Source organism: Calonectris borealis, chromosome 2 (assembly GCF_964195595.1).
Source record: "Calonectris borealis chromosome 2, bCalBor7.hap1.2, whole genome shotgun sequence".
Taxonomy (NCBI): Eukaryota; Metazoa; Chordata; class Aves; order Procellariiformes; family Procellariidae; genus Calonectris; species Calonectris borealis.
The window spans coordinates 39,197,269-39,214,472 of NC_134313.1; the positions used below are offsets into that span (position 1 = coordinate 39,197,269).

General features: G+C 37.8%; 1 protein-coding gene across 3 annotated transcripts; it reads left to right on the forward strand.

The window, feature by feature from the left end:
* The first annotated feature begins 136 nt into the window (after positions 1 to 136).
* On the forward strand, positions 137 to 17,074 carry COPS5 (COP9 signalosome subunit 5). 3 transcript variants are annotated; one of them, XM_075141705.1, is made up of 8 exons: positions 137 to 324; positions 456 to 690; positions 3,403 to 3,531; positions 4,757 to 4,822; positions 6,315 to 6,400; positions 9,407 to 9,518; positions 10,304 to 10,452; positions 16,983 to 17,074. In XM_075141705.1, the coding sequence occupies exons 1-8, from the start codon at positions 167 to 169 to the stop codon at positions 16,987 to 16,989; spliced, it is 942 nt and encodes a 313-aa protein (XP_074997806.1). In that variant the 5' UTR covers positions 137 to 166; the 3' UTR covers positions 16,990 to 17,074. The 3 variants fall into 3 exon arrangements, with proteins under 3 accessions (XP_074997806.1, XP_074997805.1, XP_074997807.1); XM_075141704.1 differs by lacking the exon at positions 16,983 to 17,074 and adding an exon at positions 14,057 to 14,455; XM_075141706.1 differs by lacking the exons at positions 3,403 to 3,531; positions 16,983 to 17,074 and adding an exon at positions 14,057 to 14,455.
* The last annotated feature ends 130 nt before the right edge of the window (positions 17,075 to 17,204 follow it).

The following is a 17,204-nucleotide window of genomic DNA, read 5'->3' on the forward strand; positions in this document are numbered from 1 at the left end:
GCGCAGAGCCCAGCACCCCCGCTGGGGGCGCAGCGCCGCCCGCCCCGGGCCTGCGCAGACCGTACCACCTCCCCCCGCAACCCCTCCCGCCTCGCTTGGTTCCGCCGGCGGCCCGGCGCGGTGGTGAGGCGGGCCAGGGCCAGGGCCGGGCCCGGTGCGGGGGGCGATGGCGGCGGCGGGGAGCGGCGCCTCCGGGAGCGGGATGGCGCAGAAGACGTGGGAGTTGGCCAACAACATGCAGGAGGCGCAGAGCATCGACGAGATCTACAAGTACGACCGCAAGCAGCAGCAGGAGATCCTGGCGGCCAAGCCCTGGACCAAAGAGTGAGTGAGAGCGGGGCCAGGCCGGGCCGGGCGGCGGGGCCGGAGGGGCAGGCGGGCGGGCGGCGGGGTCCTGAGGCGCGGGCCGGGAGGCGGGGCCGGCCTTGATGGCTTCTGCGGCCTCTGTCTTGCAGCCACCATTACTTCAAGTACTGCAAGATCTCGGCGCTGGCGCTGCTGAAGATGGTGATGCACGCCAGGTCAGGGGGCAACCTGGAGGTGATGGGGCTCATGCTGGGCAAGGTGGACGGGGAAACCATGATCATCATGGACAGCTTCGCTTTACCGGTGGAGGGCACCGAGACTCGCGTCAACGCTCAGGCGGCCGCCTACGAGTACATGGCTGCGTACATTGAAAACGCAAAGCAGGTGAGGGGAAGTGGCAGAGGGTGTTTCTCTCCCTCGACGGTGTGGCTGCGGATCTTGTAAGCTAATCGCGCAGGAACGTGTTCTGGGGTTTGCAGGCTTCCCCGCCTCCTCCCCTCCCACAGTGATAAAGTGGCTGTCCTGTTGTCCCGTTTCGTCTCAAACAGGGCTAAAAGAACTGTGTCAGCAGCAAAGAACACCGACCCCTTTAAACATTTTCACATATATGAAAATGTTCCGTGTCTGACAGGAGGTCGTCAAGTACTGCATTCTCCTTTCCTTTATAAATAACTTCCATTGCTCAGGAAGGGTTTTTGTGGCTGCAGCTGGTGGCTTGTGGATGGAACAAGTAGGGAGTGTGTTTCTAAAATAACTGATACAATATATGTTTCTAAAAACTATGCAAAATTAAATATAAAATATGTAGGCGTCAGAGATACTTACTATTTGTAGATCAGGATTATGATACTTATTCTTATCTTCTTGCTTTCTGAAGTCTTACTGCATAGCCATGCTGCTGTTTTCCATAAAAATAAAGACGTTTGTGAAGAAAATGCCAATGAAGGAGTAAGTAAGTTTCAGTGCAACTTAATTATTCATATTTACAATTTGGAAATTTAGATGAACTGACTCAGATGTCTGTTCCCCCTCTTCGTCACCCTGTATTCACAGATCCATGTCATGTTAAGCCTGACTATGCAGTAAAATTCTCACATGCAGAAGAATAACAGAAATACGAGTCTGCTCTGTGGCTGATGTAGAAACCAGCACGGCACATCAGAGCACCTGCCGACATGCTTCTTCCAATACAGGGCAATCCTGTGATACGAATAAGCATTGAAATAACTCTAACTCGCCAAGCTCAAATTATTTTGAGGCCCAGTTTACCCTTTGATTTTTCTTTAATCCTCAAAGTATTTTAAAACAGCTACAATTAGAAGGCCGTTCCTTATTCACTGGAGATAACAGAGCAGTATTTCGGTTATTTTGGAGAATTGTACTTATATTCACAGCTTTATGTACAGTTAGAGATATTTAAATAGATGTGAATTAGGCTGGATCATAACATCAGAAAAGAGTAAACATAGTCCAGAAGTAGGTATAATCTGGGACTTTTTTTAATAATTCATCCCTGTTTATGAGAAAATTAAGAAATAATTTATTTAATCTAGTTCCTTTTATCTGGAAACTATTAATGTCATGATACTGTTGTTGCAGAAAAGTGGGTAACTTGAAAAGATGTCTTTACCTAAAGATATATTCATACTATCCAGTTCTTAGGTAGAAATAATGGGTTTCAAAATAATAAGTATATAGCATAAAATTAGTATTTTTTATATACAGTTAGTTCATCTTATGTTTAAAACAGTCCAGGTTTATGTAGGAGTATTCATATGATAGGAAACATTTTTTCTAGTTGTTTATATTTTAGGTTTCTATAGTTGGTTTCACAATTCTGAAATTGAACCTGTGTGCAAGTATAATAACTCAGCTTTATTGGTCGTCTGGCAGAGTTTGCATGCTGGCTGTTCCACATTTGATTTTGGCAAGCAGTTGTTCCTGGAATAACTCTTTAATATTACATTGCAAGTTGATATATTCCCCTGCATAAGTACTTTACAGATGCCAACGTTCCAGTTATTTGCTTCTCCATGGGCAGGATCTGGTGTTAATACAGTCAAAATGTGTTATTTGGCTTTGAAAAATAACACATGTTCTTTAGTGTTTTGTTGGTCTCTCCTTCTCTGTTATGGGGGAGGTAAAGAAAATACTATTCACCAATTCAAAAATAAAATAAATGTTCCATTCAGTAGGCAGTTTGTGTGTTCTGTCTCATCTTAACATTCTTCTGATGTAACCTTCCTGACATACTCAGTATTTGGCAAAACCATGCAGGCGATGCATCCAAATACACAATTCCCAGTTAAGAACTGGCATATAGGGTCGTACCAAAATTATTCAACTTAGTGTGGAGCAGCCAGTAAGCAATTCCTGAGAGAGGATTACAAAATTAAGAGCAATGGGGGTTCATTCTCCTGGGTTTTTTTTGTTTGGTTGTCTTCCAGTATTTGTAGAGATAGCCAGGTGTATTATTTGGAAACTCCTATTTTGAGTTTTTCTAATCCTAAAAATCTCAAAAATTCATATTTTGGCTTTCACAGCATGCTCTGGCAATAATTTCTGTCACTTCTGGTCTTTGAAAACATGCCTCTCTGAAGTTATTTTTTAAACCTAGCAATAATCTGTATATATGCCTCTGAGATGTGTTACTGTACTAAATAATGAACATTCATTCTCTACTGACATACCATACATTATATGAGATTATATATACTTATGTCATATCCACCCTAAGAAATTTCTCTTCCACGCCGAAGAGTGCCAGTTTGCTTACCATCTCACCATGTGGAATCTTTTCTGTACTTCAGCTGTCGTTGAAGGAGCTCCTGGCTCCTTGAAGTTCTTTGTTCTGTGGTAGTAGCTGCAACAGAGAATGCTAATACTACAGACTGTGTGGTTTCTAGGAAATAGTTTAGCAAAATAAGGTGTATGTTTAGTATTTAGTCTAGTATTAGTAAATTAGCGTCGCAGGCTTTGTGTGTGTGTTCGTTCTCCTCTCACCGTGTTGTAGTATGCTGGAAGGCCCAATAGAGGTCAGCTGATACCGTCGGAATGGAGGTTAACACTGGGTTTGTTTTCCTTTACTGCTGTTAGGTTGGTCGTCTAGAAAATGCAATTGGGTGGTATCACAGCCACCCTGGCTATGGCTGCTGGCTCTCTGGGATTGACGTCAGTACCCAGATGCTTAATCAGCAATTTCAAGAACCCTTTGTAGCAGTGGTTGTAAGTACTGGCTGGTAGTTGATAAAACTGCATAGCAAATTATGTTGAGGGGGGGATAATTTTTACATTTCTGTTGTTAACATTCTAGTAGTGTATTTTGCATGGTGGAAGTGTTAGATCCAAATTTTAAATTGGTATTGCTCCTTTTGCTTTGCTGGCCACATACTGGTGAAACCAGTAGTATTGCTTACCGAGGCCATTTTCACTGCATTGTTCCAGGTATGATAGCTCTGTACAAATCCATTACTCTTAACTTAAAGTTCTACTTGGTACTTTTGCGGAAAAATGTATTGAGCAATCCATATTCAACCTCCTGCAATAGAACAAAAATCTGTTTCTTTTGTTCTCTTCGTTGCTTCTTGTGTTGAAATAGAGCAAAGCGTGTTCACAGAGTTCTGTTACTTTGCATCTAAAATGCCTTTTAAATTAAATTAACGGCGTAGTACAAGGTAGAAGACACTACGAAATCTATTTTTGAAGAAAAAATCTGAAGAAACTCTTTGGGCCCTTCCGGGTCTTCCAGGCTTCAGATCACATTTGAAATCAAAACTAAACCTTATTTTAGATACTACTTGTATATCCATTGCTACTGAAGAAAATAAAGGAAAAAAAGACTGAAATTAGTCAGAAAGAAGAAATATAACTCTGATGGAAGAATTACATTAGAAAAGGATAAATGACCCTTAAGAAGTATTTCCACCATGTGAGTTCTCCTATGTTATGACATAATTTCACAGATTCAGAACACTTTCCTTGGGACTGCTTTTTTCTTTTTTTTTTTTCCCCCCTTCTTTTTTTAATTACTTTTAAAATTAAACAGGGCATTAGTAAATATGTTAGCAAGGAGAATTCCTTCATTCGTTTCCTGTATTTTCCACCAAAATACAACAGATCACATAATACTCTTTCTTACCTCTAGTGGTTGTAAAATTAAAATGCAGATTTTTTCATTATGGTTTATTGATTGCTCTTAAGTGCAATTTCTTTACAGTATGTGGGATATAAAGAAAATGAGTTTGAAAAAATGGTCCATAGAATGCTGTTGATATTCCCGTCTTTTTAGAGAGTCTCATACCAACAGATGCCAACTGAAGAAGTACTGTTTATGACAAAACTAATACAATTTGCACTAATTGTAATTCTGAAATACAATTACTGTAAAGTTAATTTACGCCTGTCATAATTTATAAAATGCATTTAACAAGCATTACCTGTATTTCTACAGATTGATCCAACAAGAACAATATCTGCAGGAAAAGTAAATCTTGGAGCATTTAGGACATATCCTAAGGTAAATAGTTAAAATTATCTAATGCGTGATCACTAAACTGTTTTTAAATTAATAGATTGGTTCTAAAGATTACTGCAGTTTGATCATCTGACAGTTCGATCTGCTGTGCTGTACTGTATGTCATTGTTCATTCTAAAAGAAGGACATGCCGATATACTGGTTATTGCGTGTCTTTGGATATTGATTGCGTTTACAAAGGTTGACTTCTAGTTTGTTTTTCATAGATTTTTGGCAGTGTTAAATCAAATAGATTGTCTAGATAGTGGAGCTGTCCTAAAATTATACAGCTCAATATAGCCATTTTTTAATGGATATAGTTGTAGGTAGCATTCATCCAAATAGATTTATGTTAATTCTTCTCTATCATTTTTTAGACCTAAAACCAAATGTTAATAGCATGTTTTATATGTTGTAGTCTGCTTTTCGTTTTAGAAAAGCAATATTCAAAACTGTCTACTTAACTCTTTCAAATAAATACTACGAATCTTCACAAAATAATGTATAAAAAAATGACTTAATTAAACAACATGGAAAGGTTAGGCTAAAAACTAGGAAATCACATAAATATTGGAGATCTAGATCACCAAATGCAGTCTTTTGTTTATACTTATGGCAGAGATATAACTGTGCTATTTAATTTCAATCTAATAAAGCTCAGGTATGTCCTTCAAATTTCCAGTTATTACTGACTCATCAAAGACTTCAGGCTAACAGCCAGCAAAACTGTAATTAACAAAAATGTTTGTGAGAGGTTCCCAGTTGTATTCAAGCATTATTTTTGTGTTGACAAATATACAAGAGATCTTCTTAGAACAGTTTGTGATTCAGGAGAATTTTCATTTCTGTAGGCAAAACCTCCTCATAAATACTTTCAGAATTTTGAGCAGGGAGAAGAATTCTACACCTGAAAACCAAATTGTATGTAGAAAATGCACATTGGAATCGTATTTTTAGGGAGTCCTCACAGTGGTCTGCGGGCAGTTCTCGCGTAGTCAGTAGCTGTGAGTGGCACCATCTCGGCTACATAAGTAACTGAAGTTTTAGGTATCACTAAGGCATATCCAAGGCATGGATGTTTCTTCCCTCTTCTCATGCCTCCTATCTTACCTCAAAAGAGGATTGAAATCACTTCCAAGAATAGGTGGAGAAATATTATCTTAGAAGAAGCTCACTCTTTCTTTGATCTAAGAAATGATTTAATCATAGCTTGCCATCTTACTTGTTTGAAAAATCTCAACTATGACCACTAGTTTGCTTCCAACATGCTTTTTGATAGACTTGCAAATGTAATGACTGCTAGTAAAGCCAAATGTAAATCTTAGATCCAAGAAAATTCCAAATTTCAGGCTACTGGCAGAAATTTCACTTTCCCTAGGAAAAATAAACTAGAATTGCATAAACTAGAATTTTTGTGAAGTGCTTTCAAAGAGTTTAGGCATTTTAAAAAGTCCCGAAATTACTGTGTCACCTTTGCCCTTTGTTGAATTTTTAGGGCTATAAACCTCCAGATGAAGGTCCCTCTGAATACCAGACTATTCCGCTTAATAAAATAGAAGACTTTGGTGTACATTGTAAACAGTAAGTAACATAAAAACTACTAACTCTAGCACAAGTTCTCAACTTTTGTGTTTGGGTTAGTGATTCAGTACGGAAAAGTACATTTCTTGGAGTGTTTCAAATCTTGAAGTTCTTTGTTGCTTTAGCACCGTTGGTTTTGTGAAAAAGTGTTATTGTCATTTGTCAGGAGGTATTTTAAGGGAGAACTGTTACAAAGATGAAGACAAATCTGGTTAAAAGCTTTAGCAGTTGATTCCTAAACACCTGTGTCACTGAGCATGTTAAGATTGTTTCTGTCTTTGGTAGGATTGGAAGGTGGAGCTGCTTCAAGGATAACATCATCAACAGGAAGAATTACTGCTTTTTCTCTCCTGCTAGTTTACTTTCCATGAAGGTAGTTTAGTTTTAACCATTCTTTCTTTAACTGTTCTATCCCCAGCCACATGTTCCCCACTTCATACCTACATTTACTTATTTGGCGAGGCATTTGTTTTGCCAGGCCAGTCCCCTGATCTGGTCCAGCTTGTGAGAGCGCACATGTTCTTGCTGGTTAAGCTAAGGTGGGGTGGAAAGTAGAGACAGATGTTGGAGACACAGTATTTGTAAGGAATAGCTAAGGAAAGATGGGACCGCTTCTTTCAATAACGGCTTGGTTTCAATTCTACCTTCAGATGTTTGACAAGTACTACAGCTTAAGCAGCTGTGTACAGAGAACTTGAAGATCTCATTGACATCAGTGTGTACTGTAGGCTGTTGCGTAGTTTTTTCACGTTTTCGGTCAATGGGATATCTGTTCCTCAGTGCATTTATAGTTGCATATAGTCTGACCCTGAAGAGGTGAAGACATTAAGACATTGGAATTGGTCTTCCTATCCAATTCGAGGAAAAATCCCAAACAGTAGAACTGTAATGTTTCTGTCATTTCAGAGTAGTCCTTACAAGTCTGGCATTGGCCATAAACCCATGCTTTTAAGCATGAAAGTAGGATATGTTTTATCCTTTCTATTTTAGAGGTGATCAATTTGGGAGAGTTCATTTTGTGGTTTTCTTTAAGTTGGAAGCGCTTAATAGTTATCGTTATAATCTCCGTCTCAGGAAGTTGGCTTCTTGTACAAGTCGTTTCTTTCCATCCAAACCAAGAAAATATTTTCCAGTCTTTCCTAGAAGTAAACAGCAATTAGGCAAGGAGAGGGAATTAAAACTGGAAATTTGTCATGTTACTGAATCACTGATAATACAAAATCTGGAGTGGTGGTGTCCTCTCAGTAGTATGGGTAGTCTGACTAAGAATTAAAAGTTTAGAGAACTTGAATAATGATCATAGAATCATAGAATCATTTAGGTTGGAAAAGACCTTTAAGATCATCGAGTCCAACCGTTATCATAGCACTGCCAAGTCCACCACTAAACCAAGTCCCTACGCGCCACATCTACACATCTTTTAAATACCTCCAGGGATGGTGACTCAACCACTTCTCTGGGCAGCCTGTTCCAATGCTTGACAACCCTTTCGGTGAAGAAATTTTTCCTGATATCCAATCTAAACCCCCCCTGGCGCAACTTGAGGCCATTTCCTCTTGTCCTATCACTTGTTACTTGGGAGAAGAGACCGACCTCCACCTCGCTACAACCTTTCAGGTAGTGATAGAGAGCGATAAGGTCTCCCCTGAGCCTCCTTTTCTTCAGGCTAAACAACCCCAGTTCCCTCAGCCGATCCTCATAAGACTTCTTCTCTAGACCCTTAATGATCCTGTCTGTTTGGAATGCCAGTGACTACTAGTTGCTTCATAGTAGCAGTATGGATAATCTTAGTCAAACTTCTCTCCTTTAATTGGTGTTCAATTCCCAATGTGAAACTGCTTCCATTTAATCTTTTTAAGTAAGTTTATTACACTATTCCTCAAATAACTTGGATTTCTAATTTTGCATCTGCCACACATCTCTCTGAAGAACTGACTTAGTACCTCATTTTTCTTAGCATATGCGAGATAAGGGTATTTGTTCTATCACAGGAATATTAAAGTGTGGTGTGTTGGTAGATTTTAAAGCATTGTTATCTCAGATGGAATTTCTTACAGAAATGACAAGCAAAATAACTTTCCAGAGAAGTCAAGAGATAATAGGATTATTGATAACCTGTTCAAGAATTTCCTGATCAAAATAAAGTTTAATATAGCTCTTTAATGTTGCTGTAATTCATCTACACTAATGACTTTGCATAGCTCAGCTTTGTATCTGCTTTATCACCTCTTGTGAATTCTGTAGCACCACCTGGCTTTCAAAATAGGTATGGTAGAATATAAGATTGTTTGCCGGTTCATAATATTTACTGCTATCAAACACTCCTAATTGAATTAGAATCATAGAATAGCTTGGGTTGGAAGGGACCTTTAAAGGTCATCTAGTCCAATTCCCCTGCAGTGAGCAGGGACATCTTCCACTAGATCAGGTTGATCAGAGCCCCGTCCAACCTGACCTTGAATGTTTCCAGGGATGGGGCATCTACCATCTCTCTGGGCAACCTGTTCCATGTTTCACCACCCTCATGGTAAAAAATTTCTTCCTTATATCTAGTCTAAATCTACCCTCTTTTAGTTTAAAACCATTCCCCCTTGTCCTGTCACAACAGGCCCTGCTAAAAGGGGATATATGCAAAACTGCAGTCATCTGTAAGTAACAATTATTACAGTATTGAAGATCCCAAGCATGGAAAAGGGCATCATTGCATTGCACAAGAAGTTGTTAAGAGAATAATTAAAAAAACCTTGCAATCTCATTAAATAGAACACAGCAGTATGTGTGGGGATTATGTATACCTGTATTAAAGCTACATAAGAAATGCTTACAGAAAAATTTTTAGAGTTAGAATTGGAACCAGGAGTAACTTTTTTATTGTTCAGTGCTTTGAATTTTTGAAGATATTTCCCATTGATAAGGATTTTTTGAGATGCATGTACTTTGGGTGTTACAGCCAAACAAGACATATTTAGATAGAAGCTTATTTTGTTTGCATGTTTGTTTTTAAAGGTATTATGCTTTAGAAGTCTCGTACTTTAAATCATCTTTGGATCGTAAATTGCTTGAGCTTTTGTGGAACAAGTACTGGGTGAACACTCTCAGTTCTTCTAGTTTGCTTACTGTAAGTACCATAGTATGCTATCATGTACATATATTATGTCATTAGTGGTGAAAGCCAGACCCTCTGCTGTAAAATGCTTAATGGGACACTGATATATATAGATCCCACATTAAGAATCTATTTGCCAGATGAAACAAGAAAGGAAGGCTTTCCTAATCATAAATACTGAAATGTTCCTTATATCTGCTCTTTAAAAATAGAAGGTGGGAATAACATGTTTAATTTTACTGAGTTCTTTACTCACTTAGATTTTGTCTTAAACACCTTTTAACCTTATAGCTCTTTACAGCACTGTAATGAATAGTATGCCTTAAAATAATGGTATCGAATAAGTAAACACTTAAAAAAACAAACAAAAAAAAACACCAAAAAAACCAATGGAACTGTTAAAACATGGTTGCAACAGAAGTACTGCAGGTAGACCTTCAATGTAACAGCTCAGCATCAAAACCTTCCTTTTGCAAAAGCCAATTTTATACGTTTTCTCTTAGTCAAAACCAACTGAGTTTTACTTACTCTTTCATAACTTAGGACATGGGCTGAAAGTAATAAAGAGAGCCCATTTCAGGCTTTAGGTATTGAGCATTTGTCAGATGTTCAGCTTCTGTTCTCTCAACCACCACTCGTGTGCCACTCGTGTTCTGTATCACTTCAATTGCAGACGTAGGTTAAAATGTGCAGTACTACAGTCTTGAAGGCTCTTTTCACATTTTGTTTCTTTTGTGTATAAATGCTTGAATTTATAGCTTAAAATTCAATATGTTTATGGCCTTCTTTCTCCTAAGAATGCTGACTACACCACTGGCCAAGTGTTTGATTTGTCTGAAAAATTAGAACAGTCAGAAGCTCAGCTTGGAAGGGGCAGTTTCATGCTGGGTTTAGAGACTCATGATAAGAAATCAGAAGACAAACTTGGAAAAGCAACAAGAGACAGGTAAGATAACGCATACTTGTGTTCTTCCCTGTAAAAAGTGTTATTTTGTTTTAAACTTTTATCATGCCTTAATTGTAACCTACCAATTAAATTGTAACCTACCAAGATTATAGATAAGAATGATTAGATTATAGATAGAGATGAGAGATTCCAAATGTCACTAGTTATTTTTGAAAGTTTAAGAAAATCTTGCCTTTATTAAGCCTACAATGGCTTTTCAATCTTTGTTTCTGGAACAAATTCAACTCTAGTTTATAGTTTATTAAACAAAAAATCCTTGTTAAATTCCATCAGTATACAGCAAACCAAAAAAGATGTTTTCTGTCAAATGCAAAATGGTAGCATTGCTAGAAAATAGCACATTTTATGTGGTTAATCAGGTTTAAACTAACAGTAAGTAAAATTATTATATAGAATATGATTTTAAGAACTAGTAACAAGTTGTCGTGGTTTAACCTGGCATGCAGCCAAACACCACACAGCCGCTCGCTCACTCCGCCCCTCCCCCGCTTCCCCCTCCCCAGTGGGACAGGGAGAGAATTTGAAGGGTAAGAGTGAGAAAACTCATGGGTTGAGATAACGACAGTTTAATAGAACAGAAAAGGAAGGGAAAATAATAATAGCGACAGAATATACAAAATGAGTGATGCACAATGCAATTGCTCACCACCTGCCGAGCAACGCCCAAAAAACAGCAATCGCTACTTCCTGGAACACGCCTACCATACATATACTGAGCATGACGTCACATGGTATGGAATACCCCGTTGGCCAGCTGGGCCAGCTGTCCCGGCTATGCTCCCTCCCAGCCTTTTGTGCACTTGGCAGAGCATGGGAAGCTGAATGTCCTTGACTAGGAGGGCACTTAGCAACACCTAAAAACATCAGTGTGTTATCAACATTCTCCTCAGACTAAATCCAAAACACAGCACTAGGAAGAAATTTAACTCTATCCCAGCCAAAATGAGGACATAAGTCCAGTAAGTTTAGTTTACACTTATGTAATACTTTCATTCACTTAAAAATTAAGAACTCCCTTTTTTCATATTTCTTAATTAATACATCTTCTTTCCACAAGTGAGGAAGGTTTTTTGTTGTGCTGTGTTTTGTTTTTAAGAAGTAGATTACAGACATTCTGGCCTTTATTTTTAGCTACCCTGCCTGATAGCAAATACTTGCTATTATCAGTTAATTAACTTATTACTGGGTGTACAGCATTATTTCGAAGAAGTTGTAGTGTTTTCCGTTAGTGTTCTTTATATGTTAGTTGGTAATCAGCTCTTTTCTTTTTTTGAGCTTTGAAGTACAAATGTTGCTTCTCACTAATACTCACATCTCTCTCCCAATAGTCTTAAGAATTATATGTATGCTTAGACTATCTACATAATGTTATAGTGACCATTTTCCCAAGTAAAGTCTTTAACAAAGGGTAATAGTGTGCAACAAGTCATACAGTGTCTTGGGCTGTTCAAGAACGTTGTATTTGGCAAATTCCAGACTTTGAAAACCAAGAAGTACTGCACTGTACATGCTAGTACAATCTCAGGACTCACCTGCATGCATCTTAGGAGTGTTCTGAGCGAGATATAATTCCATTTAATAAGGAACAATTCTGTGGAATCCTTTGGAACAGACTGCAAAAATGGAATAAAATCTGGGATGTTCTACTTTTCAGATTTGGAGGTTTTCTGGTCCTCTTCCTCATCATTTTATCCTGATACATAGAGCAGTTTTCTTATATTCTCTTTCCCCTGCCACGTTAGCAATATGTGCCATAGTACGAACTTTACTAAGGAACTGATTTTTGAGTAACGGGTGGTGAGTTTAATGATAAGTAAAAAAATCAAGAGACAAAAAGGAGGCCTTGTGTGAAAAGAGTGATTTATAAATAAATTACTTGATTTACATCTTGCTCAGTATGCTGAGCACGGGCTTTGCCTTAATAAAGAGAGGAGTCAGCTTGTGTTGGACAAGCCTTTGTTCCACCGTAAGCAGGGGGGGAATACCTGCAAATGCAATATGGTCATTGCTAAATAGAATCAGAGTTGCTGTTGTGCTAGTGTCTTCTGTGCATTTGTTTCCTTGTTATGGAAAGTTAACAGCTCTTACAAGTTTTCTAACAAACATGATTGAGTTGGAGGGGGGTTGACTTTATAGAAGTTAATACCCATTTAGACTATTTTAGTTGTAGAATACATTTGCAAATGGAGTTAAGGCTGTTGCTAACTCAGAACAGCCAAGTTAGGTGATACTTCCCAGTTCCTATAGTGAAACAGTTAGAATAGCAATGCTTTGAAGACACGAGAAGGACGGAGTTGCTGACAAGTTTGCTTTGATTTTGATCCCTGTTTGGTGTCCCATAATACTGACCGCATTTTATTTTCACGTTACTCTCACATGCTTACAGATATTCTAAGAAATAACTCCTCCTCTGATCATCCCACTATATTATTTCTTGCAACATTTCTAGAGATTTTTCTTTTCTGTTTCTATTTAGTCATCATCAGTAGTTAGTTTATAAATTGTAAGACTGGAAGGGATTGTTGTTGTCATCAGTTTTGCTTTCCTGTGTAACAGAGGCTACTGTAGTTCCCAAAATGGATTGTAACACTTTTACAGATGCATATTTTTCTTCAACTAATAATCTTTCCTAAGAAAAGACAGTAGGAGACTTGTGCAGATATCAGGACAATTGATTCAGTGGCACCTAAATTACTTTCAAGAAATAAGGTTGCAAAGTTTGCTAAAGGATTATTGGGTGTACCTGTTTTAGGAAAAACAATACTGTAAGACATTAGCATAAAGGTGCTTACACTTGGCTATATGATATCTTCTGTTACTGTACATACACATCTCTAAAAGCCATTTTCTAAGAGTACATATGCATTAGCCAAACGATGCTGCAAGCCAGCTTCCCTTGCCTAGGATTCCTTTATCTATCTAGTAGTAATTTGTCCCTATTCTCCATGCCTTCAGGGCTGATTTATCTTTTGCATTTGTATATTCTGTTCTGAGACATTTTTATTTGTTAGTTTGAGACTACATCCCCCTAAGCCAGGCACACTGGATGAAACTTGGATCAATAGGAATCTTCTCAGCTGTTTGGGGGTTTTGCACATTACATATTTTGACTAATAACTGATTAGCTCTATAAACTCTTCCTTTATTCTCAGAGGAGCTATGGTTACTGTGCAGTAGTGGCGCGGGGTTGGGCAGAGGAGATACAGCAGAGAACAGTGAGAGCCTTCAGGTATTGATAACAGCTGGTAGCTCCATTCCCCCAGAGATTTTTTATTATTTTCTGGTACAGATGACCACAGAGCTCACTTGCTATTCTTAATGTAAGGTGTCCTAAAGTGCCAGACGAAGAAGTTTTCTGGAATTGGTCTTTGTGTGTATAGTGCTCGTCAGTTTGCTTTTTAAGTAACAAAAAGCTATTGGCAACAACGGCTAAATTGCTGTGTGTGACTTTTCCTTTCTGGACAGTTGTTAAGATTCATGGGGTTATGGGCACCCTGAACTTCCAAAACAGCTGAATATCGTCAAATAAAATGACAGTTCAGTTCAGTGTTTGGCCAACGTTGAATTTATGCTTGTTTTTCAGCTGCAAGACCACCATAGAAGCTATACATGGATTGATGTCTCAGGTTATTAAGGATAAACTTTTTAATCAAATTAATATAGCTTGAAGTGCATCACCAGCTGATATGTATCTCCAAAGCAGAAAAAGTCATCGTTTCTTTCGCTTGGACTTGTTCAATTTGGGAAATGAAGCTGGAGTGGAAAATTATTCATTTAATTTGTAGTGCTTTAATATTTCCCACCTGTCTGACCAGTTTTAAAGAACAAAATGTTCTGAAATGTAGTGCAACTTTTTGTTCTTTATCATAAAACACAACCAGTTTGGAGAATTGTTCCAAAAGAAAAATAAATGTGACACTGGATTTTGCTCTTAGGTATTTATCTCTATTATCCAACTGCAATAAAACAATTTTGAAAATGAGTGTTTTGGGGCTTGAATTTTTTGGCAAACATTCATCTCCTCTTACTCCTTTTCTTATTGTTCTGTAGAAAAGTTCTGTCCCCTCAGTTTAGATAAGTAACCGATGCAGTGTAAGAAGTTTGTTTCTCAGATTTTCATTTCTGTGTTTAATTTTAAGAATTGAAATCCCATTTGCTTATCTTTTAACAAGTTATTAAATCTAATGGAGCCTTTCCTGATTTAGTTTTAGTGGTCCAGCCAGAAATGGTTTCTTCTCACAGTGATGAAACATTCATGCGTGATACAACAGTATTTTGCTTGTAGCTTCACACTTATGATGGACATTTTATATTTCTAAGTAGTCAAGTAATGACCAGTTCCGCAGTGAAACTAATGATATCGTTATATACCATTATTTTTCTCCTGCTTACCTTCTATTGCTTGTCATAGTGACTTATTGCATGCAAAGGAACAAAATGAGAAATTATTATCTCTGAAATACGCATTGGGCTAATTCAGGGCCACAGATACTAAAATGCATTAATCATAATTGCTGGCTTACAACGTGGTGCTGCTGCAGGGCTGATACAAGTTTGTTTTGGAGGCTTTCATACTGCATGTCAATAATTCAAGATGTTTGGATTTTTTCTAAGTTTTTATACTTAATCCTGAGTTTCCTGGGGTTTTTGGAATGTTTACTTTTGGGATAATTTATAACATGCTTTATACAATATGCCATTATGCTTCATACCTTAAGTAACCGATATTCCTTTTCAACCTTAACTGTGCCTTGATGTGGGTTTTGTTTTTGTTTTGGTCTGGAAATTTTAATAGCTATTACTCATTTGGGGCTTTTCATCCAAATGGATTTGAAGCTAAGATGCAAGTTATACAATGGAAACTTACCATTCAGCAGGGAAGTGCAGATACCCTGAAGCAGAAATTCATCAAGAGTTTTAAGCATCCAACAGTATATAGGAAAAATATATTTACTCAGAGCTAGTAAAGTTGAGATAATTATCAGATGTGCAGTTTGATAGGAGAACAATTTTATGCTTCTTCCAGCATGGCAGCGGTGGTGGGAAGGCAGGAGAAGCAAGCTGTGGTATTTTAATATTCAAAGCTATTAATTTTCTTGGAAATGGCAGCGATAGACTTCTCTACAAGCAAGCACAGTACATAAGCCCACAGCAGTACCTTTTAAGTTCAAGGAAGACACAGCAAGTGTACCTGGCCTGTAACTTTTCCTACTTACTTTCTTCCACCGGTGTTTGGGAGACTTCAAATTTTAGCACACAGCCCTTGTCCCATTCAACATGTGTTTACACATAGTACGCTGCTTTTGTGAGGAAGTATCTATTAGGAAATATAACCTATGTTGCCACTTCATAGAATTCTCTTTGCATAACATGATCCAAAAGTTTTGGACATCTTGTACCTACCTGAAATATAAAATAATAGTTTAATCTTATATTAGTCTAGTTAGCATATTTAAACTGTCCTCATTTGTGATAGCAATGAGCTGAAATTTCATGCATGTAGGCTCAGGCTGAATTTTTTTAGTCACAGTTGGCTTTAAAACACCAAGTTGTTCTATAAACTATAGGAATATGAGTGCTGATGCTTGAATGCTGATGTAAACAGTTGTCTGTTGATTTACATGCACTGTTACTTGCTGAGCATATAGTGTTATAACTCAATTTAAAATCATACATGTGGGGTGGCTATACCTGTGGCCTGTATAGGATCCTTTCTGCAGTGTTCAGGAACCAAAATAACAATGCCCTTGTCTTTGATCAACCATTTTTAATGCTAGCGTTATTCCAAATTCTGCCTTAACTGAGATCAGAATTCCATACATTGAAGATGATTACCACAAAGGAGTCAGCCAATACGTACACACACACACGTGTATCCTAAACAATGGAGAATCATTAAGGGACAGAAAGTACGCCTTAATTCTACCAAATAGTTTTGAGACTTTAAAAATGTTAGGAATAAAGGTATTCTTGAGAACAATACATGCTGTATATTAAATACGTTAATTCGTTCTTCCACGTTTACACCCACTTTTCCTTTAGAAATTAGTTTATGCAAATGAGTGCCACATATCAGGTAATTTTTTGACAGCTAAAGTAATTCAGTAACATACTAAAGCACATGCAAATAGGTTCTTGTTATTTAGATTTTTGAGACAAGCGTGCATACAAAAATTCTGAGTGCCTCTGACATTTTAATAATTAAAACTCCAATGACCACAATTAATTTCTTCATCTAATAGTATTTGCCAACAGATACTAAAATTATGGAATGCTGAAAATGCTGAATTGTGTTTGAACTTCTTCCCTCTCCTGTTCTTCTGTTTTTCTTTTTTTCAAGTTGTCCTGTATGCTCACCTTTCTCATGTATCCAAATTGCATTTTTAAACAATTTATACATTCTAATCTCAACAAAATCCAAAGAAATATATGCATATTTGTAACAATCAAATACCAAGGACTAAGCTGTAATTCCTGATTGAGTACCAGTTTGCCTTTATTGTGTACAGGCTTTAAGAAGAGCCTTTCAGATTTATTCTGTGATTACTGAGACAGTCGAAGATGCTTCATTGTCCTATCAGACCTCCTTCTCCTTCGAAGTTCCTTTCAAATGTTTGGTAAAGCCTGGAATGGCAGCTCCTATAAGTGAATTTTTTTGCCTGAAGATTGAATGGTTGTGCTTCTGTTGCCACATGGAACCAGAAAAAAGACATAATTTTTCTTGCCTTTTT